The sequence below is a fragment of the Anopheles merus genome, chromosome 2R (genome assembly GCF_017562075.2).
Source record: "Anopheles merus strain MAF chromosome 2R, AmerM5.1, whole genome shotgun sequence".
NCBI classification, from domain to species: Eukaryota; Metazoa; Arthropoda; class Insecta; order Diptera; family Culicidae; genus Anopheles; species Anopheles merus.
The window spans coordinates 39322305-39345344 of NC_054082.1; the positions used below are offsets into that span (position 1 = coordinate 39322305).

General features: G+C 43.1%; 1 protein-coding gene and 1 long non-coding RNA gene across 7 annotated transcripts; one reads left to right on the forward strand and one right to left on the reverse strand.

Annotated features, from left to right (window-relative positions):
- Positions 1-2770: 2770 nt before the first annotated feature.
- LOC121590237 lies at positions 2771-4264 on the forward strand. Of its 2 annotated transcripts, none has more exons than XR_006004394.1 (3): positions 2771-3238; positions 3705-3795; positions 3951-4264. It is a non-coding gene; the product is annotated as an uncharacterized LOC121590237 (long non-coding RNA). The 2 variants fall into 2 exon arrangements; XR_006004395.1 differs by having other exon boundaries at positions 3968-4264.
- Positions 4265-9092: 4828 nt separating this feature from the next.
- LOC121589439 lies at positions 9093-22144 on the reverse strand. 5 transcript variants are annotated; one of them, XM_041908376.1, is made up of 10 exons: positions 22094-22144; positions 20738-21389; positions 14321-14440; positions 13921-14150; positions 13543-13681; positions 13162-13311; positions 12853-12996; positions 12479-12709; positions 12045-12334; positions 9093-10844 (listed from the first exon to the last, which is right to left on the reverse strand). In XM_041908376.1, the coding sequence occupies exons 2-10, from the start codon at positions 20808-20810 to the stop codon at positions 10095-10097; spliced, it is 2127 nt and encodes a 708-aa protein (XP_041764310.1). In that variant the 5' UTR covers positions 20811-21389; positions 22094-22144; the 3' UTR covers positions 9093-10094. The 5 variants fall into 5 exon arrangements, with proteins under 5 accessions (XP_041764310.1, XP_041764311.1, XP_041764309.1 ...); XM_041908377.1 differs by having other exon boundaries at positions 20738-20971; positions 22002-22141; XM_041908375.1 differs by having other exon boundaries at positions 22002-22141.
- Between the last annotated feature and the right edge of the window lie 896 nt (positions 22145-23040).

Genomic DNA, 23040 nt, shown 5'->3' on the forward strand with positions numbered 1-23040 from the left:
CGGACCGCAGTTTTCATAGGACCGTTTCTTGGTCTTCAGTTTTATACTTAAAAAAGGAGGCCTTTGCAGTAGCAATGATGCCACGACCTTATTGTCCCCTGGGTAATAGGAATGGCAAATATAAGCAAACTGCTCTGTTTACGATTTGTTCCTGCCGTTTCATCGCTATCAATGGGGGAATAAATTAGCCTACGGGAGGGTTTGCTGTGCAGTTCAAAATTGTGGATTCACTTCCTGTCTCTAAAACAATGTTTGATCAGATGGAAAGCCAGCAATGGCAACCTTAACACACACACAAAAAAAGTCAATACATTTTTATGTTATTCGGCTGTGGTTCGATTCTATTTGTATCTTGACCGTATCATCTTTATTTATTTACGCTCCGAGCAAACGTGTGCTATTTTTGAAGTGCTGTATCTTACTTGAACAGTTTTAAGGCCTTTAAAAAACAAAAAGTGCGTTTTGTGAGCTGCAAGCTGTCTTGATTCATTTTATTTGAACTGTTTGAATTTTTAAAAAGTTTCAAAAGTATTAATAAAGTTAATATTGTTAACGCACTTTCGTTAAAATAAGATAATTCTTGTAGCTACAGTAGCAGTAGTAACAGTTTGGCATTATTCTCAAAAAAATCATAATTCAGAAATCAACAAATTTCTTACAAAAGCACATCAAACAAAATTTATCACAGGAAATCTGACTTAATTTTTATCTACCATACAAACAGAACAACACAACACAAGTAAAATGCAGCTGAAATTCCACCCATGCAACGTAACATACATGTCCGGCAACTAGCTTTTAGCCAATTTTCCTTCATTATGTTGCCTTTGACACTTTGTTTGCCCATTTTGTCGAGTCATCTTGGAACCGTAAAATTTGAACCTCGTCACTACGAGCCCGCAGCAAAATGAGAAAGAAAAGAACGCAAAGAAAATGTCTCAAATATCTTTTAGCTTTTGAAACACTTTACAGGACGAGCCGTGGGAGGGTGCAAGTGTTTGTATAATTTAATTATGAACCATACCCTTCACTTACCCTCATCTCACGAAAGGTGCGAGTGTTTGCCATTCGTTCGGGGTGTCGCGGGATTTCCGGCATCGCTGGAACGAGACCCCAGAGTTAGGGTCACGAACGAGTTGTCCATTTTGACGGTGCGCGTTAAGTATGTGGTCGTAAAATGTTTCATCATCCTTTTTTACAACCTTTTGCTCCCTCACAACTCCCACCGGTCGCAGGATCGGCGTTTCGCTTACGTTGTCATTCGTCCCTTACCACTTGGGTGGGCGCTGTGGCGGTCTTGTATAAAGATTTTTTAAACCTGCCACCACAAAACTAAGTGACTGGAGCGGGCTGGTCCGTCGTTTCGGGAGCTTATTCGAAGGCTTCACTCTTTTCTCCATTGCGTTCCGACCCGTTTTAAGAACATTCAAATGACGGGCGATATTAAGCGTCCCATGCTTAGGTCATTGTAGTCGTTACAGGGCCATCTCTTTCTTTTTTTTTGCAAACGCTAACAGCCGCCCGGTAAAGATGGAATGGCTTGGAATGGAATATTTTACGTGAATCTTTTCCATCACTGATATATCTACCCCCATTTGTCATTTGTTTCGGACTGAAGGTTTGGTCCATTCTGTATTCTTTTCCCTTTCAGTGTTATTCCTTTTTTTTCTCTCGCCACTCTTTTAACTTGTTTCCTTCATCTCACCCGGGCAAACGGCAATGGAAGGTTGCGAGTAAGGTTTCCTTTTATTCTCCTTTATGGGCAGTCCTTTGCGGGCGTGCTAGATCTTGCCGGCGCGATAGGAGCTGAAGCGACAGTGAATGAAAGAAAGGCGGGCACGAAACCGTGGCTCATCAACTGTCACAAAATGTCCTCGTGAGGATATTATTAATTTGAAATGAATTCATTCCGGATGAAATTACAAGTTTTAATGAAGCGAATGAATTATCGTTCTAATTGACTGAATTTGTCACCACGCGCACACTGAAGGTAGTCGGCAGCTGGCTGGAAGGAAAAATGTGGCGAGTTTTTCGTCGAAGTTTGTTTTTAAATTAAACACCAAACAATGATCCTAAATGAAGCTTTGACGTTCATGATGGACAGATGTGTTTGAAAACTTTGACCATATTTTATGTGTAGTTTGAATAATGGTTCACGGGTTTGATTTTGTAACACTCTTTGCTTATTGGATCGACTGCTGCAAGGCCGTTTGTTTGCAAGAAAATGCCAGGTTTTTGGGAATCAAAATGATCTAACTAAAAATGTACACACATAATGGAATAAACCAATAAATGAATACATGTCGATGAGGTTTACGGCGCATCTTTGTGTGAATTATAATATTTGCGATAAATACATTTTAATAACTGATCGATCATGTTCCATTTTGAGAGCACTATGCCATGTTGTGCATGTATGCGGTGTATATATGAGCGCATCGTTTCCCGTGTATTTTGCTTTAAAAATTCAATATTCATTGTTTGCTCCAGTGTGGAACAAGATTCATGTTCACAAAACTGGCAGAACAAAACGGCAAGAACTACCAGCACCAGGACCGCGCGTATTTGCATATAAATTGAAGATCCCACCGTCTAGTTGCTAAGTGACCGAAAAGTGTGCGTACGCATGTATGTTGCTGTAACATTATATACGCGTGTGTGTGTGTGTTTTGCTACAGTGCAGCTGGCCCCTCCCCTGTCGGTCGGCACTGTTGATCAAAGTTGGCCACTGTACAATTGTTTCTTGATTACGTTTCCAAACAGACAAACACATAGCGCACACAAACACCGCGTCCAGTAACACGTATGGCGGTTTTGCTACAAACAACACTAACACAACACACACACACACACTCACACACAACACCATCGGTTGTGCCGCTTTGTTTGGCTGTTGGATTTTTGTGGTGTAGTTTTCTTTTTGTCTCGTTCTGTGTCGGCTGGTATCCCAAAATTGAGCATGGCGGGAGCAACTTTACCCTCACACGGGAGGCCCGGTGAGGGTTTTGTGCCGATGGCTACAACGAAAAAGCCATTTCCTGAGGAATTTATATTTTTAAGAAAAACCTGCCCAAGAATGTTTTCGCATACTTTTTGCTTGTAGCAAGATCGTACCAGCGGTTTCATAAGCCGAACGGTGAGCAGAAATGTATGTTGCGGTATTGCCTGTACAGGAAGCTTCTGGGCGCTGTCGAACGAGCCGGAGTATGAGACGGCTCGCAAATGGATAACATCAGTGGTAGGAAATTGAATTCTATCCTATCATAATTGTATGCCATAACCCGCCGAAAAGGAGCGGGCTGGATTTTCAAAACGTCAACGGCCTAGCGTTGCCGCACAAAGGCAAAGTGCTGAGATGTTTCTGTTGAGTACGCAATACTTTCTCGATGATGCTTTGAGACAATAAAAGAGAAACCGTTTCGTAAAGCATGGTTGGGTTTTACTTGTGTTACAAAATCGTACATTTCTGCGTCAGAAACAGATATCTTAAAAAGTGATATTGCGATGTTTTATGCAATCAGCAAGATTTTGCAATAGATGTTGTTCTATAAAGATTTGTAAACACGTGGTCGTCTTAGTTTGAAAAGGCTAGCTCGCGATATGAAAGTTGTGTTTAACTACAATATCGATATCAACACGATATTATAATATGATTTGATAATAAACATGATAATAAAATATTATTTCAATATGTTTATTTGTAGCTGTACGTGCTGCCCTAAGAAAAACATGGCGAATTGTTTACACATCTGAAAGACGGTGAAGGTCACGCTTCAACTCGGCGGTAAATTAAAGGTAATTAACAAAAAGCTAAGAAATATTGCGATATTTTTAGATCATTTCGCTTTCTTGGTTTGATGTAAATATTTGGTAAAGCTATAAATACAGATGAAACAGGTTTTTGTTTCGCTTCTGACACTCTTTCCTTTATCAACCTTGTTGACTTGAAGTATTTCGCACATTTAAGAGTACTTCCCAGAACAAAAGCACTCGTTGCAGTCGTCAAATTCATAATACCACTCGCAGCCGCTCTCGGAATGAAGTCATGCAACGTAATCAGCAGCACCAGTTTGTAAGATACGAGCAAACCAGCCTGTACCTTTCCATCTACTGTACCTTTCTATCCAAACACTTCATGTGTAAAGGCATCATCGTTTCAGTTTACCCGCTCACCCGACTCGTTTGCTGCGAACGCCGTCAGCGTACCGAATCACACCTGCGCAGCATGACATCGAGCGGGGCACCTTGAAGCAAAGAATAATCTGCTGCCAAACAAACTGTGCTAATAAATTAACACACTTCAGCATCACTGACGGAAAAGCAATTAAAATTAAGCTTTAGCCCCGAGCCACACTTGCCTAGCGAATGCTGCTCCTTTTCATTGGTTACGCCCTTTCTGTGTTGCTTTGTGATTGGGGAGCGTGAAGTAATATGCGAGAAGCTACCTTCAGTGCATGCCATGTGCGCAAAACTTTAAGAGGTTGTGTGAGAAAAGAGAGGAAAATGAATCGGAATGAAATCAGTATGCATCAAACATTATGGACATTATTTGCGCAAAGCAATCAGTTGCACTGAGATAAGTATCCGAAGAGGTGAAGTCCCAAAATTTAACGATTTTAACGAAATTTATTAAATATTATTAAATATACTTTTATTTCAATGACTTTAAGTGCTATACAAGAGATGTCAAACTGTTGGCCCACAGGCAACATGTAAGCCGCGATCGGTACAAAGTCTCTACAGAAAAAGAAAACAAAAGTTTAGTTATTGTTAGACCATCCATTGCCATAATTCTGGTGATCGTTTTCCTCTATCATCTCTCTATGCACTTTTGCAAAAAAAGGATAACAATTAAAATTACTGTTCGAGTTATAGAAAAAAACAAAAATGTGTATTTTTTTAAGTTGAGCATTCAATTTCGTACGCATTGTTGTTTTGATAAGCGATTAAAAAAATAATGGAAAATAATGAATGTATGTTAGAACAATCCCTTCAAATGCTTAAATTGTTTTGAGAAGGTATCAGATCGAACCTCTCCTTAGTCACGGTTGCAGTTTAGAATAGTACATTTCTACAAAACGTATAGAAATCAACTGAAATCAGACATCAGCACAAACACGTGCTTCTTTTGACAGGATGTTTCAAACGATTTCAAGCTTTCCATGTGCTACAAGTACCAAGGTGTCTAGATAAACTACAGGTTAGCTTATTGCTCTGATTTTGAGTCGCCATAATAAAAAAAGGATTTCTATGGAGATTGGCAGGAAGAAAGTTTTTAGCGTACGTAAAAGCTGTTCATAATCAATGTCAGCTCAAAAATATTGGTATTTAAAATCACCTCAATGTCAGCATAAAATTTCCTATTCTGCCATGCATAAACAACCTTCTTAATCACTGCCAATTATTGTCATTATTTTGTGGGCTAGATATTGTTAGCTGGTACAAATTTTGAAATTATATGAGGTATATGGCCAAATAACAAATAAATCCTGAAAATTTCTTTTAGAAATACGTTACTTAGATTTAAGAAAATTATTTTCGGATTACAGTTTATACAGTTTTTAGTGGTGAAACATTAATGTCATCTTAATATGAAATGAAAGGAACTGCTAACGATTAGATTTTTGTATCATATAATATTATATAAAAACAACATAGCTGCTTTATACTGTTGAAACTATTTGTAGCGTTCTAGCAACGTTCATCTGTGTATAACTAATAACTACAAATGTAGAAAAAGGGTTTCATTTTTTATCATTTTTAAGCGTTATATTCTGATTGGAACGATACGACTTTGCCATTACTCCTTAACAATCAAATGAAGTCGGGCAATGCTTATTTTTCCACCGCGGCATTATTTCAACAATTTGCGGTATTATTTCACCACCAGAATGATTTTTGTTGTATTAAATTAATGAATCAGAAACCATCGAAATTCTAATAACGCAAAATTCTTGGAATATCTTTCGGAAACCGTGCCTAACTTTCGTTGATTTGTTCGAACAACGACGCAAGTTCCAGTTAATGCGATTATCAGCACGATATTAACAAGACCAAATCCGATGTACATTTCTGGCTATTCTAGCTTAGTGCGTTAGTGCTCACTGCTTCATACGCACATATTAGCATGTGCACAAACGGACGCAGAGCAAGTAATGAAACGACTCGAGTGCAGACTGGCTACAGGCCGGTTTTCTCCGCAAGCCTTCAGGGAAAGGATTTTACCGAAACCCCAAAACGGATGTAGCCGATAAGCGCCCAAAGGCTGAACAGGAACTGCTACTGCTACTGATTACGTTGTGCCGGATTTGTCTAATGACAGGAAATTACCTGCATGCTGTCCCTTTCATCGCCCTTTTCTGTTCTTTTGGATCAAAAGACTTCTTTGGCACTACAATTCTCGCGCTTCCTCTCTCTCTCCCTGTCTCTCTCTCTCTCTTTCTCTCTCTCTTTCTCTCTCGCTCTCTCTCTGTCTCATTCATCGAACAACATACACGGTAGAAATAATTCCATTTTTCAGCTAAACCAACTTTAACCACCACCAGCTTATCAATTTGCAGTCTGTGAGGGAGGCACTTTAAAGGCACACCAAGCACAAACCACACTAGAAATCGAAGACAATAGCCAGCAATGCGCATTGCGCTCCTACCAATGCTCGTTCAGTGTGAGGCGCTTGTTATTTGTTCAGCTGATAGCGGAAGTTTGCTGGCCCGTTCATGTGCCGCGTCCATTTATGCCGGACGTTGATTTGCTGTAATGGAAGCGAGGAAGAATTAAACACACTCATAATGTGTCCTTGTGCTCGGTGGGTGTTCTACGGAAGCCGGCGATTTGGAGAGCCGTTACGATCCCAGAGCGCAAGGGCCAAATGGATGTTGTCTAAATAACCCCACCATAGCTAGGTTGGCCACTGAGCAGTGAAATCACCCACCAGCGCATTGGGAGACAACGTGACTTGGGTTGGTTTTTTTTTTTTGTGTTTTGTGTTTTGTTTTTCTGATGGGCTTTGCGCTTGGCTAGTCACACATCCGGCACTAATCCTTGCGGGGACATGTGTTTGTGGCTACACTTCAGCTTTTCGACACACAACATTTACTCTGTCGCATACATACTGGTAGCACCGCGTGCCAAATTGATGGAAGGGATGGTTGCTGGAGGATGCGAAATGTTTGACGAAAGAATGAAGTTCCATTAGCAGTGGTATTGTTTACTTCCCTATCCGAAACTGGTTGAAAGCACGTAGGGAGAGCGCCATTTTTATCTTTGATGGTTTTGGAGAGCGATTTGGTAAAGTGAGCGATGCATTAGGCTTCATATCTGAGGATATCATTAGAAGAGAGCTTAAAACAAACAGTTGAACAAACAGTTGCAGCCCTGAGCCTGTTTTTCGGTTACGTTTTCAATTTATCTTTATTTTTCATTGGAACATTTAAAGAAATTCATTTGCTTACGTAAAATAATCAACAGATGTTAAGATTTGCAGGACATCTAAATTATTCATCAAATCAATGAATTTTATAGATTATTTTATAGATCAAATTAGAATTTGTATAGATGTTTAATGCACAGCATTTAATAATATATATATTCATTTATGTATTACTCCTTCAAAATTAAGCATACTTGATTATTATCTTAGCAATAACCAGATACAAGTTGTAAACAAGTTATGGGTGGTTTTGGTATGGATTTTCTAAAATGTAATTTATATGAAGTACATAGAAATACTTCCATCGTTAATCGTCATAGTTGTATACGAAGGAATGCTTTCATCTCACCTGAGTCTATATTTTATTTGCATGAACTTTACTTTTTTTCTAACGGGAAATAATCCTTTTTCTGTGAAGTTGTTTTAAAACACGTTACTATAAATCTTTTTTTTTCTTGTTGTACAATACATGTAGCATGATGAACAAAATGTACAGCTACATTAAAATCTACAGTGTTACGAAATGAATGTTTTGAAACCCCTAATAGACGGCCATCGTTTCGAAGCCATTTAAAAACTGACATGCTCATAAAACCACAGAGAACGTTACTACGAAACAACTTCTGTGTTAAAACCCGCCTGTGTTCAGAAACGCCGTATCGTAGCTACCAACCTATCCTGGTGATGGAGTTTCATGATTGCAAAAATACAATCACTCAGAGCGCTTTTTTATCCCATTGCGCCATTGTACAATAGTAGTATAAATACAAACAAAAAAAATCATCACACACTTCGCCACATGCTGTCAAGCCACACTGGCGCCCATCGAGCACGTGAATGCACGCGCGATACGACAGCTAAAATGTAAGCAGCTTTGATGCTCCACGCACCGACAAACTGGACGCGTGCAGCTGGTTAGTTGTTGGTCTGGCTCTTACATACCAGCGATGACAGAAGGGTGCAAAAAGGCTGTTTCCTGTGAAGAATGCGATAACGGTGACGGTGGCACCGGCGTTGTTGAAATGTGAACCAGGAAAAACGGTCTGCAGCGCTAGACGTAATGTTGTTTCCAGCTGCCAGTGCCGTTGAAGTGTTATCTAGTACGGTTAGGTACGGCATTTGACAGAAAGGATACAGGACGCCGAACGAAACGATTGCAACGATGAGGTGGATGAGGTATGTGAAAGCATGCCGCTAGGGAACGCTTGATGTGAATGTTCGGTAAGCGGCATCGTTTGATTAAGTCCAATTAATTACGCAAGTTTGCAATTTTTATTTCAACCCTGTTGGATGCTTAAGAAACTGCAATGTTACATTCTACATCTTCCGTAATTGAATGCAGCATCATTATGGCACCATCGTGTTTTGTCGTGTGCCGTACTAATTAGGTCATTCGCTTAAAAGCACTTTGGCTTAATGAACTATTTTGCTGCAGCTGGAATTGAAAAAGCAAAAAGTACCAACAGCTCATGAAGCCACAGCATCTGACGATGGTGTCGCTAGAGCGGCCTTAACTACAGTGTCCGGGGAAAGGTATAAAAAAAAGTAAACTGTTTAATACAATGTTTCCTATTGGCCATACTTACCACAGCGCCGTAGGGAAGCTAATTGGAAAGGAAAGTTAAAATGCCATTTACAAGAAAGCAAAACATGCGCCAGTTCGTTGAACAGTGATTTAAGTTGTATATTTACACTAGATGTGCTCACGTTTTCTTTTACATTTACGACTTCACTAGACTAGGAACAAATAATATAAAATGAGTTTTTCGTGGGCCATTTTTTTACATTTCGACGCTCTGGGAAATCCTAAATCAACTTTATGGAAGAGCAGTTTTTCACTCAACAACTCTGCGTTCAAACGAAATAAAAGAAACGACCAAATCTCCTCACAAATGCCGGGCATTTCAGATTGCTGATTGCTCTATATGATAGAGCCATGAGCCCGTGTATGTTGCGGAATTGTATTGCCGATAACTAATCAGGCTGCACGTCAACTGGTTCCATCCGCTGCTTGCACGCGCTGCACATAGCGCTCCTCTCATGCCAGCGGCACAGTTTCACAACGCTTTTCACAATCTAAAAAATTCCGTCGAACGAAGCCTCGGTACTTCCCGGGGACCGGAGGAGGGTGAGCAATTTGTACAAGCGCCTCGGTAAAATTCACAATTTGTTACTATATCTCTAGCGTTACGTTATTTGGTTTCGTTTGACTTGCCTTCTCTTCTTCTCTCTTCCGTTCCATTTACCTAGCAATCCCTAGGCTGTGTTTGGCGAAACCAAGATTCGATTCCGGCTTCGTTACGTTTCATTGCGACAAATCGCCGATAAAGTTGTTACGGGTGTGCTTACGGGTAAAGCTGTCAAGCTGGCGTTAGTAAAAAAGGGGAAGCGAGAAAGAAAAAAAACAATACAAAAAAAATCCAAAGGATGAGGGTATCTACTTTTTAGTGGTACGTTTGTAAAGTATCTACAGTGGTGTCGGGTGTAACGGCATGAACGGAGGTCCAGGCGGAAGGGCCAAACCGAATGGGTTCGGGTCTGAAAGATGACGAAACCGAGGCAAAATGGGACAGGGTGCCACCGTTTGAGGCACCGCCAATAAGGTTTAAAACGCTGCACGATAAACTATCGCACAGGTCGATCTTGACAGCTTTACCCTACAGCTTTACATCAGCCCGATTTTCAAGCCCAGCCATAAAAAAGGATGCGACTGTGTTAGGGTAGTCCCCGGTCCCACCAGCCGCAGTCCCCCGTCTGCCGCACCGGTGCCTCCTTCAGCTGCTGGCCCTTCATCCGGACGACCTTCCGGCTCACCGGCAGACGATTTTAATGATTGATTGCGATGATACGGGTGTGACGTTTTGCTCGTGGTGGCACTGGGCGCGTTTTCCACCGGCAGCAGCTTTCCACCATAGATCGGGCCGGCAGCTGTGCCACCACCAATAACACCACCGGATACCGGCTGCCATCCGAGCGTCGTGCACTGGCCACAGGAGGTGCTCACACCGTACGGCACGTGCTGCTGCTGCTGCTGCTGGTGGTGATGGTGGGGCTGCAGATGTTGCGAATAGTACACCGGGCTGGGCGCCTCCATCTTGCTTGTTATGGGCGGGGTGTTACCGTTGTTGTTGCTGCTGCTGCTGCCGGGGATGTCGGTGGTGGCGAGTGTGATGGTGAGATTGTCACCCGATTGCAGTGCTGAGCCCTGGGCATCCTTGGGGCGCCGGTTTGACAGGGTGCCGGGCAGCGGGCCCGCCATTAGGTAGTTCGGCAGGATGAACATGGTGGTCGATATTTGCGACAGACTTCCGCCGCGCGGCTCGGCAAACTTGAACGCCGGCAGGATGGTTGAATGGTGAGCGACCGGTGCGGATGCGACGACCGGTTGCACGATCGTTTGCGGTGGCGGCGGTTGCTGCAGTGCGAAAGAAAAATCAAACAGAAAAAATGACAATCCCACACACACACCGACACACGTGCACACATGCGGAACAGTAGAATTAGCGATAAGGCTCGGGAAGGAGAGAAGAGGGGAGATGGGGAACCAATCGAAAACGAAGGCGATTTCTTTTGCTCTACCAACAAACCGAACACGCACACAGTATACTGCAATGACGATGTATCGGGCTACAAATGGGACAAAGGACAGCAACGAACGTACAGGGCCGATGCAAAGTAAGATTGCCCGGCGAGAGCCAGCCTACGTCCCAGGTGCAATTGAATTGTGTGCACTGTCGGGCCGGTATGACGTACGATCGGTGTGATAGAGGCTCGCAAATACGGTAAGCTTGATTTATGCCAACAGCACCAACGTAAGCCTGGGCAAAGATAGGCCCGAACGTATGAGTGGTGAATATTTCACGATAGAAGGTATAAGTGTCCTTAAAGTGTTTAAATAACACGTTTGCTATGCAAATGAATGTGGTTGAGTTGGCGCATGTTGTAATACGATTAGGACACGATTTCAAGTGATGGAATGCATATGAAATTCATTCGAATAATGCAATGAGTTTCAGTTCAAGAAGTGTATCTAGGTGTCCATTGGGAGTAACGGTGTTTTCATTTACATACTTGCTTTAAGCCATTCAACATAAAAGTGTTTCACTGTTGAATATATACTCTATTTTAAAGATGCCGAGTTGCAACTAATTGCAAAAAAATCCTATTTGAACTTGTTTCTCACGGAAATTCATGTTTTTAACGCTACTTATGCTTTTCAAACTTTGCAATTATTGTTTTTTTGCTAGAATTAATTTAAATTTAATTGCTTTAAATGATTTAATTTTTGAGGATACCAAAATTTCAGTGTATGCATAAAAATAGGCAGGGTACAATTGCACCACTATTGATACATTCATGGGTTTTCCGTGAAAATAGTTTTAAAAATACCTCTAATATAATCAATATGCTTCTAGCCGTACGTGAAGTATCTTTCAGCTCGCATATCATTATACTCTACCAAGAAGATAACCAATTACGCACACAATCAAGTACTACTACTGCTGGGCCTTTCACAAAAGTTGCCTATGCAAAATAAACCCTACCCACAGGCAACAGTTTGCGTACTCAATCCACCGAACACACCCAAGCGAGACAAACATTTGATCAGGCTCACCTCAGCCGCCTTCACCGCCATGGCGTCCATCGTGTCCGGCATGCATTCGACCAGATCGAAGTCCTCGCTCGGTCCCCGGTAGCTGGACGGTGTCGAATGGCTGTCCGTAGACTCGGACGCCTTGATGCACCGATTGTTGCCCGACTGGAACAGCTTCATCTTGTACGCGACCAGCGCCCCGAACGACAGGCAGACGCAGCAGAAGAACAGTACCGCGACACTGACAATCAGCAGGTGTCCGTCATCGAGCAGCGAAGAGTAGTCACTTCCAGCGGAGCTGTCGGTGCCGGCTGGTGGTCGTAAAGGAGCAGCCCGGCCGCACCGCATGCAAACCAAAGGCAGAGCGTTAATTTGTGATGGTAACGAGCGTGAGTCAGCAGCACGCTTCAGACGGTTTGGCAGTGTGCCGCAAAAGCTCATCGTGCGCAACTTACCGTCCTTGTTGAATGTGACTATATTTTCCGCCTTGACCGCCGACTCACCACTGCTGCCGGCGTACTTGTTGTGGTTGGTGCTGACACCCTTGCCGATGGCCGAGCCCTCGATCTGGTTCGGTGCCGGCGTCAGCTCCTCATCGTACAGCTCGTTCGACTCGTACGGCCGCTCGTCCTGTTCGTCATCCTCCAGCGGTGTGATGTACCGCTCACGGAACACGTTCCTCGAGACTGGTGGAGTTTTCGAAGTTTTGTTTGCGTTGGGGCGCGCGTGAAGAGCACGAACCATGACAAAGTTTTGTGAAATCAGTTTCGGGCACAAAGAAACCACTGGCGGGCTCACATTTCAAACGGCTTCACCTAGGGACACTTACCACAGGCGTAGATTACTTTCAGGTAGACCCGGATATTCTCCGGACATGGGTTGCCGAAGGTGGAGCTTTCCACCGCCACCGTGCACTTGCGCCGACCTTGGCAGATCTCCGTCAGCGTCAGGCTCGTGTGCTCGGACAGACAGGCTGGCAACAGTTTGTGAGTGTATGTAATGGTAGAATGAGGTCATTTAGTATGAGATCGGTATGGTTTGAAATTGGGTGAACTGTCAAAGGTTTGATTGATATAAGGGTTCTCTCGAAAGTTCAACCTATGTGTGTGAGTGTGTTGGAGAGTTTTGTATCACTTACTTTGCTCCTTTGAGGCGGCCGTTTGCGAGCAGTGCGAACTTTCGTACGCGGTTCGACCGTAGGTGGCGCTGTAAATCGCAATGCGGGTGTACTGACCGCACGTCAACCGCACGATGTCCTTTTCGCACGATACCAGGCTGCGAAATTCGACTGTCCAGCCCGATAAGTCCGGACGATGTTCCGTTGGCCGAAAAGGGGATGGGGCGAGAGGGAGAAGGAAAAAGCAGAGCAGGTTTATTTTTCAGTTGCATGAAATGCGAAACGACCGAAGAAAGTTCAAACGCGAAACCGATGCCATTTCTCGGACGACTGGCATTGGCGGGATGCTGAGCAGCGTAACGGCCCCAGCAAATGGTACTGTACGCGTGGCCGATCACTTACATGGACGACATTTGTGATTGACCTCCACCATACGATGGATGCCGGGGCAGGGTGCGGTGGCAAAGTTCTTCGGTGTGGCCTGTATCCGACAGCGTCGTTTCTTCTGACACGCTTCGACGACCGTCTGCAGGATCGAGTACTGCATGGAGAGGGAGAAAAGGGGTAACACGTGTTCAATGATGAAGAATGTCCATCCGAGTAGGGTGCGTTCTTTTTTCGATGTGTGTTTCATTTGTGTGTGGATTCGTTTCTCGACAGCATTTTGTCGCCTGTACTGGTCTGTGTTTTCACCCGATATTGGTGGTTAGTATGTTGTCGATGGTATTTCCCGTAAGCTGACAGCAAAACAGTGGTAGGAAAAGTGTTCATATTACATACCTGCAGTACATAAAGGGGGGTGCATTTGTCTTTCGGACGCTCCACCGTGGTCAGCGTATCGTTCGTAGCCGGCTCGGTGCTTGCCATCGTTGCCGTGGGCGTAACGGTCGTTGTATTTACTGGGACCGGCACCGAGAAGTCAATCGTACTTAGGGCGGGCGGAGTCGGCTCGGGCACGTAATAGGAGCTGTCCAGCTCGCTGTACGCGCACTGGAGCGTATCGTTGCTTTCTGGTTGGACAGAGTGGAGCATTCGTTGCGTTCAGTGATAAGGACAAAAAAAAGTCATCGACAAAGTGATTAAAGTTGATCACCTATCGTGATTGGAATGCACCTGATGTACGGTATATTCTTGTCTACCATTTGCACGATAAGACACGTAACGCGTGCAGATCACCTACCTTTCGCTCCATACTGAACGAGCTCCACGGAAATGCTGGTACCGATCGGGCACGACAGAGTGAGCAGCTCATCGTCGCAACAAATTGTACGGAACGCACGCAGCGTGCTAGACAGAAGCCCTGCAAAGAAGTCACAAGCATGAATAGAAGATAAAATTGGATAATGTTTATGGTCTTTGTTGTGATGGTGCAGCTTTAGGAATATGATGGAAACGATGAAAAAAAAGCTAACATTCTGGAGCAATATTTTACATAAAAACGGTTGAAATTTATGAGCAAAATTTTCACTTCGAAAGGTGAAGAAGAACAGTGATATTTAAAAGTTTATTTATTAATAAACTGTTGATTCGAGGATAAATATATAAAAAATAAATTTATACTTAATGTAAACGGAGTGGCTAAAAATAACTTTACATGTGATAGCAATTTATTTTCAGTAATTCTGATCCTATTTCATTTCTGGCTCTCATTTTAGTCTAAATCTACGAAATTGTGTTAATTTTTTTCTGTTTTTGGGGCCATTCACGATTCTAGTCAGTTTTTTGTATGGAGATTGACAGTTGCAGGCTGAAATTATGTAAACACTCCATACAAAACCACACAAAAAAACTAGCCTGCAATTTTCAGTCTAGATTATCCTAGCCTCAAAGCTAGAATTAGATTCGAGTACCTGCTCAAAATCACGGTGTTGTTTACATTTAACCCAAGGTGCATTAAAGAGATCACGTGGTGGAATCTGGAATCAAAGTATACGTAGTCCAGGTGGTCTCATAGTATGTTTTTTAAAACCAAATTTGAATATCACTTTTTAACAGAATGGGTGAAAACTGTTGTTCAAACAAGCTTTCTTGAGGCTTGACAAATACTCAAAACACTTTTAAAATCTTCATTCAGAAGCAGAAGCGATAAAAATCAGCCTTCTAAATTCATACACCTTGGGTTAAGCCCACCTGTATATTATACCCACTTAGATAGTTGCTCGAAAACTGCCATACAATGCAAACAGCAGACAGGCTGAAATTTCAGCCTACGAACTTACAACGGAAAAGGCCTCTTTATTGAAAAATATACACTTTCTTCACATTAAATGTTCGCTTTTATAAAGTGTCTGTTCTGTACTTGTTCTGTGTTATTCTATTGTAGGGTGCTCATATTCATTTTCTATATACTGTCTGTATTAATAAGCCCAAGTCAGTTCAAATAAAGTATTCTCGCTTTCTTTTAAACGACATGCCCTGGTACGATGATCCGTACCATACACGGTGCTTAATGTTCAGAATCTAGTATTAAAAATATCGACGCAGAAATAATCCAAATGTATTTCTGGTAAAAATATTGATGAACTTTAAAAACCCTGAAGATCTGCTGGCTATACTTAATATCAATGTACCAACTATGGTAAAAAGACATCGGAAAAGCCCAAATATTCTTAAGTATCTTGCCACCTAAACTTCTCAGTTTTAACTTTTCCTGTGCATTGTTTTGCACTTGGGAATAACATTATTGTTTTTAGGCTACTTAAAAGACTAGGCACGAAATTGCAATCATAATAAAGAAAAAAAATTCTAAGAAAATAACAAAAAGAATATATAATTTTAAATGCCAACTTTCAAATGAAGGCTTAAAAAATGCCTTATTTGATGAGAGATTTTGTATCATGTGTTGTAGTATAAGTCGAAGCAATTTATTATCCTATTTGAAAGGTTTTTGCAAACTTTCTAGCATACTGGGCTGCATTTTATAAAAATACCGAGGTACTTCCATTGAAGTCTTCTTGGTAAGATAAGCAAACATATATGTTCGAAATGCCTGATAGTTTTAAAAGAGAATCGTACTTTTCCGATCCCTGTCATATGCGTTATGGTTTGGGATATACCATTATTATAGGATTGAACATTTGTGTTTCGAAAACTCTCGTTATGTCGATATGTATTTTTCATATAAAGGATTGACATAATTTGAGACGCCAAACATCAATTCTCTGATTCAAGTCCCGTAAATAGCGTGTTCGCCATACGTAGTACTAACTAACTGCTATCTGTAATCAAATATGTCATTGATAGCCAATCGTTTGTTAGTGATTCAGGAAAACAAAGGTCGTTGCTCCAATAAAAAAATTGAAAATTTCATTTAAGATTAAAAAAAGAAATCATTCAAACAAAATGAGATGATCGAATAAGTTTAGAAGCCAATTCATACTACCAAGTTCAGAACACTTCAAAAGCAGCAAATAAAATCATGTCACAGGAACTAAATGTTTGCTAAACAGTTTACAAAACACCCGTAAATAGGATGCTGTTCCTTTCTTGCACAGCATACAATTAAATCACCTTTATTGAAGGCTCACATATACCAGAGAGGTTTGCATCAAAACCCCGCGTACTCCAAAATCCGATCACCATTCATTGGCCGGTACCCCACGCTTAAACAATGAACAATTGAAAAACTTTTCCGTCCATCGTTAAATAACGATCGGTAACGGCATCCAGATTGGCCCGTCGCTGTTGCTAGCGCTGCTACCAATCGATCAAAACCTGCCCTAACGATCCCGGGCGTGTTGGCAAATGGTGGTCTATGAATTTTTCATCCCACTTTAAGTTGTTCGCCGTCCGAGAGTGCGCATATTTTACTGTCGTTAGGAGTGAAGTGGAGTGCGTCTTCGGGTCACGAAGCCGCCGGAAGCACGGTACGGTGACGTTGTAGCTTCGCACGAGCAATATATTATATTTATTTTACGCCCTAGCCTATCCCCCGCTGGCAAGCTTGTGGTCGAGCCTGTCTAGTGCCGGTGTACTAACTTTCGCCAAATCCCTCCCCCTAGCACGTGGAATTGGCATGCTGGCCCGACACGAGGGGCAGGTCGTGCAATCGTGCAAAGTGCGGGGAAAACTTTTCAAATATTTACACTTTTTTCCTGTTCCTGTTTACTGCCATACCGAAAAGCGTTCCCTCTTGCCCGCTCAAAAACGCAACTAAACCGATGGGAACAAGTTAGATGAATATATTATTATTATGCAATCAAGACCACTGGAAATGACATTAGGCCTGCGGCGAGCGCACTACAGGCGACGATGCTCAACTGCGAATGCGAAGATGATTTATGGCCGCGTGAAACAAGGGACTGATGAGACAGGGGAGTGGGCGAGCGTGCTCCAGCTTTCGGCAAAAGCAATTCGCTAGCCGTGTGCGAAGGGACTGAAAAGTTGAACAAAAGTCGCTGTTACTTTTCACCCGAAGCTTACCCGAAGCGGATGGGGTGTTGGAGGGCGGTAAATGCGAAGTAGCACGCATCAACTTCCTAATGAGAAAAATATGTTTTTCTGCTTCCAAACGAACCAACATTGATGTCATACGGTCATAGTGTGGTACCGATGGTAATTGAATAATGACCGTACGGCTACTGGCCATTCAGCATCTTTTCCGCCTCCCATTGAGCCGGATCCTGCCACATTCTCGAACACTCTCCGGACGAACCGAGCGTGCGTTCGATCGGGGATCCGGTGATTGAAAAGAGGAAATTCGCCAAATTGGGCGCTCCGCCGAGATTCGGTGTCGCATTCAATTACCAGGGCTTGTAAAATTAGGCCCGTTTCCGCGAAACCCAGTCCGCCAGCGGCCTGGGGTGGGCCAATTTATTTCATCACAAAAACCGTCGCCACGCGTCCCGCGTAATACGATCAGGGCAGGGATTTGCCTTGTTTTGCTGCGGCTCGCGCGAGTAGCTACATTTTGATTGATATTTTGATACGATCCTTGTCAACACGATCCATCAGCGGACAAACGAGATACCATCAGGAACATTACCTATGCCGTATCATGTTTACGAGCCATCGTCATCCCGATTGTCTTCCGCCTCTTTGGGGTCACTCCATCCCATCGTCGGCAATGACACTGGATCGTCATTTTATTGTACCACTGTTGATGTCGCGTGTATGTGTGTGTGTGTGTGTGTGTGTGTGTGTGTGTGTGTGTGTTCGTATGTGTGCCAGCTCATGTCACCGTGTATGGACTGAACCATCCCTGTAGCAAGAACACGATTCTCCGTACACGTATCGCGTTTGTGGTGAAAGCCGTACATTTTTCCCGGGACGAACTTCACTAACAAACCATGACGCAGAAGAATGATGCAAACAAATAAACAAGCTAAATACGCTCGTGACACAAATGGCAAACCAGTAAATGTAGCGGTTTGCCCCGGCTGGTCGGGCTTACGTGGAATATTGCAGTGGAAACGCAACATTAGTACCATAAACATATCTCGGCCACGGTAACTATGCTGTAGGAGGCAAAACAAACAAGCGAAGAAGAAAAGACTCCATCTCACACACCACACCCATGTACCGATTGTTTGACCTGCTAATCGCTCCTTATCATCATCACTTTCTGCAAACAGACGACCGCACACACCGCCACCGTGCCGTCCCACCCGATGCCGGCGCCAAACCAGTTGGAAACATGACCTTGCGAAGGCAGCGTGTCCCTGGCGCGGGACTCGTTGTTTTATGAAGCGGAAGAGCGAGCAGGACGAGAGAAAAATATCTTATCGTCGCGGTAAGTGTTTCGAAAAATGTTCTAACGAGCTTCAATACATCATCAATAATGCAATTGTGCCGGGCCAATGTGACAGCTTACGGGGTGGAAGCGTGCTTCCGTACCGGAAACAGCTTTTACCACACATCCACGCACACATACACGCATACACAATCGTGCGCCTGTTTGCGGTGTAATATTCAATCTTTCAATCCATTTCTCCATTCCTATTTCCCTCCCGCGGCTCCCATTTGGCCGCCCGTTATTATTTCATAGGGTGAAACAGTGTTCGCGCTGCCAGTGGTAAGGTGGTGGCGATAAAATATCAAACCACTCCATCATGCTTCGATGCACGCGTAGATGAATGCGTGAGGGATCGATGAGGATCGTGGAAAAAGTGAAAAAAAAACATCGAGAGCGAGAATTTGGCGGAGGAAACGGATACTGCGAAACGAAGGAGAGGAAATGGCAAAACGAGCGCGCTCGGTAAACGATATCCTATCTTTCATTTCCGATACCATTTCGCATTCCGCTCCTGTCGTTCGATATCATGATTAACGAGGCTATCCCTAGAAAACGAACCATTGGCAGTGTGTAATGCTCCTGGGTCCTATGTTTCAATATGCTTGCCAATGATCAATCGAACGCACAGCTGGCATTTGGCAAAGTCCCTACCTTATCTCGGCAAGGTTGAACCGTTTCACAGAACGTGGTTGTTAAAATATGAAGCGTACAGTTGTCTTTTTAATCCCCTCTCCCATGCAAACGATCGACTCATTGGCAGTTTTGGACGAGTTATCGGGGTTGTTTTGTTTTGTTTTGTGTTGTGTTGAGGCAAAATATTATAATTCATTCGAAATAAGATTTTTAGGTTAAAACTAAACCAAATAAAAAAAATCTTGTCCATCTTAACCACACAAATAAAAGATTAAATTAATTAACCATTTCGGCCCTGAACAATTCTTTTCCTAACCTACAATACTTCAAAAATGTAGTAAGCAAGGTTTTTTTTTGAGCAATGATCAATGCATTCTACATTTGATAATAAAAAATATCTGAAAATAATAATTTTGATTGATTTTAAATAATTTGTGAAAACATATAAAATTTGGTATCGAAAACACAACTTGATTGAATCGATTTAGTCTTGTTCATACTGATCGTTTTATTTAAAGTAAATTGTAGTACAATTAGCCAGTCTCGTAGTACAGTCGTCAACTCGTACGACTTAACAACATGCCTTTCATGGGTTCAAGCCCCAAATGGACCGTGCCGCCATACGTAGGACCCAAACCCACAAGTAGTGAGGTACAGGCAGGCATTGGCCGGTAACGGTTGTTGAGCAGTACAAAAAGTAGTACAATTGTATAACATAAAAAAAACCGTTTCAAAGTGGTGCTCCAAGCTACGATCTGACCTTTAGTGTCAGTTTAACTTGTTGCGACGTGTTTATTAACCATTAATTTAAAACTATTCTCTTACTATTCATATGTTAAAAAGTCATATTTTGAATTTTCACAAACTTCTACTTAAGTATAAACATAATAAATGTTAGTGAAATGCAAGATAAAGCAATGTAAAATGATTTCCAGGAAGTATTACGTCATTTTATTGTCTATTACAATGCTATCTTGAAAAAGTTTACATATCAATAAATTGTGGTTTGGTTTGGTTTATTTTTTGTTTGTTCAAAATTCTCGTTCGAAATGTTACCATGCACAAGTATCCTAATTACATTGTATGGAATTTAATTAATTTACGATTCAAAATGTTCAAAATACCTATAGGGTTTAACGATGGTTACAATCTATGCTGTCAAAATGAATAGACCCTACCCTGTTCGCTTGAAACAATGCCTATCAAGCAGGGTTAATTGTGTTATCTTACCTAGGTCATCTCCCGCAGCCTGTTGAACAATAACGATAAATCCAATAATAACGTGCAACATTTTGCTATCCATCAATGTGTCCTCCTATTATACTCGGTTGACATGTTATCCGCACCGCTCACCCTACACGCTTCCCCTTCACCATCGACACGTCTGTTTGAGCACAGCGCTTAAAACCAACCACCGACCACTTATCAAAGCTCATCACCGGCAACCATACGAATGGCTCGCACCTGTTTCAATAGCAATTTTTCAACCACCAAGTGACTGGAATTATTACATCGTTGCAAAAGGCTTTCATTTCTTTCTTTTTTTTTTGCTTTGTTCACTCCTGTTTCGTGCTACACGTTTTAACCCTGACACCATGTGGTGTGTTCTGGCAGACGATCACATCATGATTTAACACACACGCGCACCATATCGCACACGGTATACCAGTCACTGGCGTGTAGCTCACCTGGGCGAAGCGTGAAGCTAACTTTAATTTATGACACTCCATTCGCCAACTTTTCTACCTTCGTATCGCACAAACAACCACACACATCAGCACACGGGGAAGCAAACGCCATACTTTCACCTTCACCGGTACCTTTCGCCTTTCGCACGCTTCAGCACCGTTCCGATGATGGTCGCACTCAGGCCGTTAGAAAGCTGACAAATAAAAACAACAAACGGCAGCAGTAGCAGCAGCAGCAACACCACTGGCGATGGGATTCTGCCACAAACAGCGATTCTGTTTTATTTTCATAAGTCGTAAGATGGAGACGTTCTATGTGAAGCGTGAATAATCCATTACATCCATAACTCGGCACACGCGGTGTGGCCAAGGCAGCGGATGCTGATGCTGCTCAAGCTACTGCGCGAAACACAAGCCAAGCTTTCTGGCCCCGTTTTCCTTTGCCGAGGGTCCGCACGTTGCCGAACAGTTTCCGCACAATTTGACGCCTTATGGTAGCGAAGTTGAAAACTCATCAATCACTCGGCGCACGGATCGGAAATGTTGTGCACTTGGCGCCGCTTCGGAGCTCGCCCGGTTCTGCCCCCTTCTTCCGGATTGGTCTTAAGGGATTTGGCAAAGGTTAAAACAGTTGATTCGAACCATAAAAACGCACGTGAAAGATACGGTCGAAACGGCTCCCCACTGGACAGCACAGACACACAAATACACACATGCCAGATTTACTAAAACACGAACACGCTTGAGTGTGTGTGTGTGTAGGTATTAACTTTTATTACACCTTTTATAGACCCAACCAAACTTACGCCGACGCACCCAACATTCAACCACAGTTCCGGGACACGATCCGACGCGACACTGTGCCCACAGGGTGTCCTAAATTTGAAATTGTGTTTACCGGCGACACCCGGAACCGCACATACGACCGCACACAACCGAACACTCCGAACGACTACCAGCGGCTGTACGGATGTCCTTTGAGCGGAGCACTCCAGCAGAGCCGCATTGACTCTCACTCATGAGTCACTCACTCTCGGGCGGTGAGCAGATTTCGGGCGAAGATGTTCTCTCGCGCGATTCAGTGGCAATGCCGAGCACCCGGAATGAACTCGGACCTGCCGGCAAATGAACAAATTGCAGCTTCCGGTGCAGTTGCAGTTGGAGGTTGCTCGGTCGAAAGTAGGTTGAGTGGTGGTATATTGTGGAGCTGATTTATTTCTTTGTGATTTGCTGAACGTTACACAGACTCAGAAAAAAGGCGAAACAAAAACTGACTAAAAGCTTTTCTGTTTCCCGGTGGGGAGGTGCTTCATGAGATCCAGCACACACACACGCACAAAAAAGCAAGCTCTTTTGAGGTCAAACGCAACGCAAACGAAACAAACCAACTGCTTTAGGGACATTTTGGGACGACAAAACTCGAGCAAACCTTCGCTCGGTCTGCCCCAGTAGTAACACTGCATTTCATTTGCCCGATCAATAACTAATTACTGGATAGAACTGGTGTATGCGATTGCTCACCGACGACTCACAATTTTCATCGGTGAAATCGACACTCTTTCCCACCTCGTTGGTCCCCCGCTACGTAAACGGTTCGTAAATGTGAAACGCTAAAATATTGCTTACCAAATCGTGCGCGCCGCCAAAGTCCTTGGCGCGTTATTGCGCTGCTCGATAATATGTTGATTTAGCATCGTTATAGTTAAACATCAAAACGCCACAATTATGTATCGGTTGCATGGGGGGCAAATTGTGCAGGCGACCATTCTGCCACTGGATGCGCTCGCGTACCGAGAACCCATACGCGTACCTGCTGCAGCGATCAAATTCCAGCAAATATTGAAC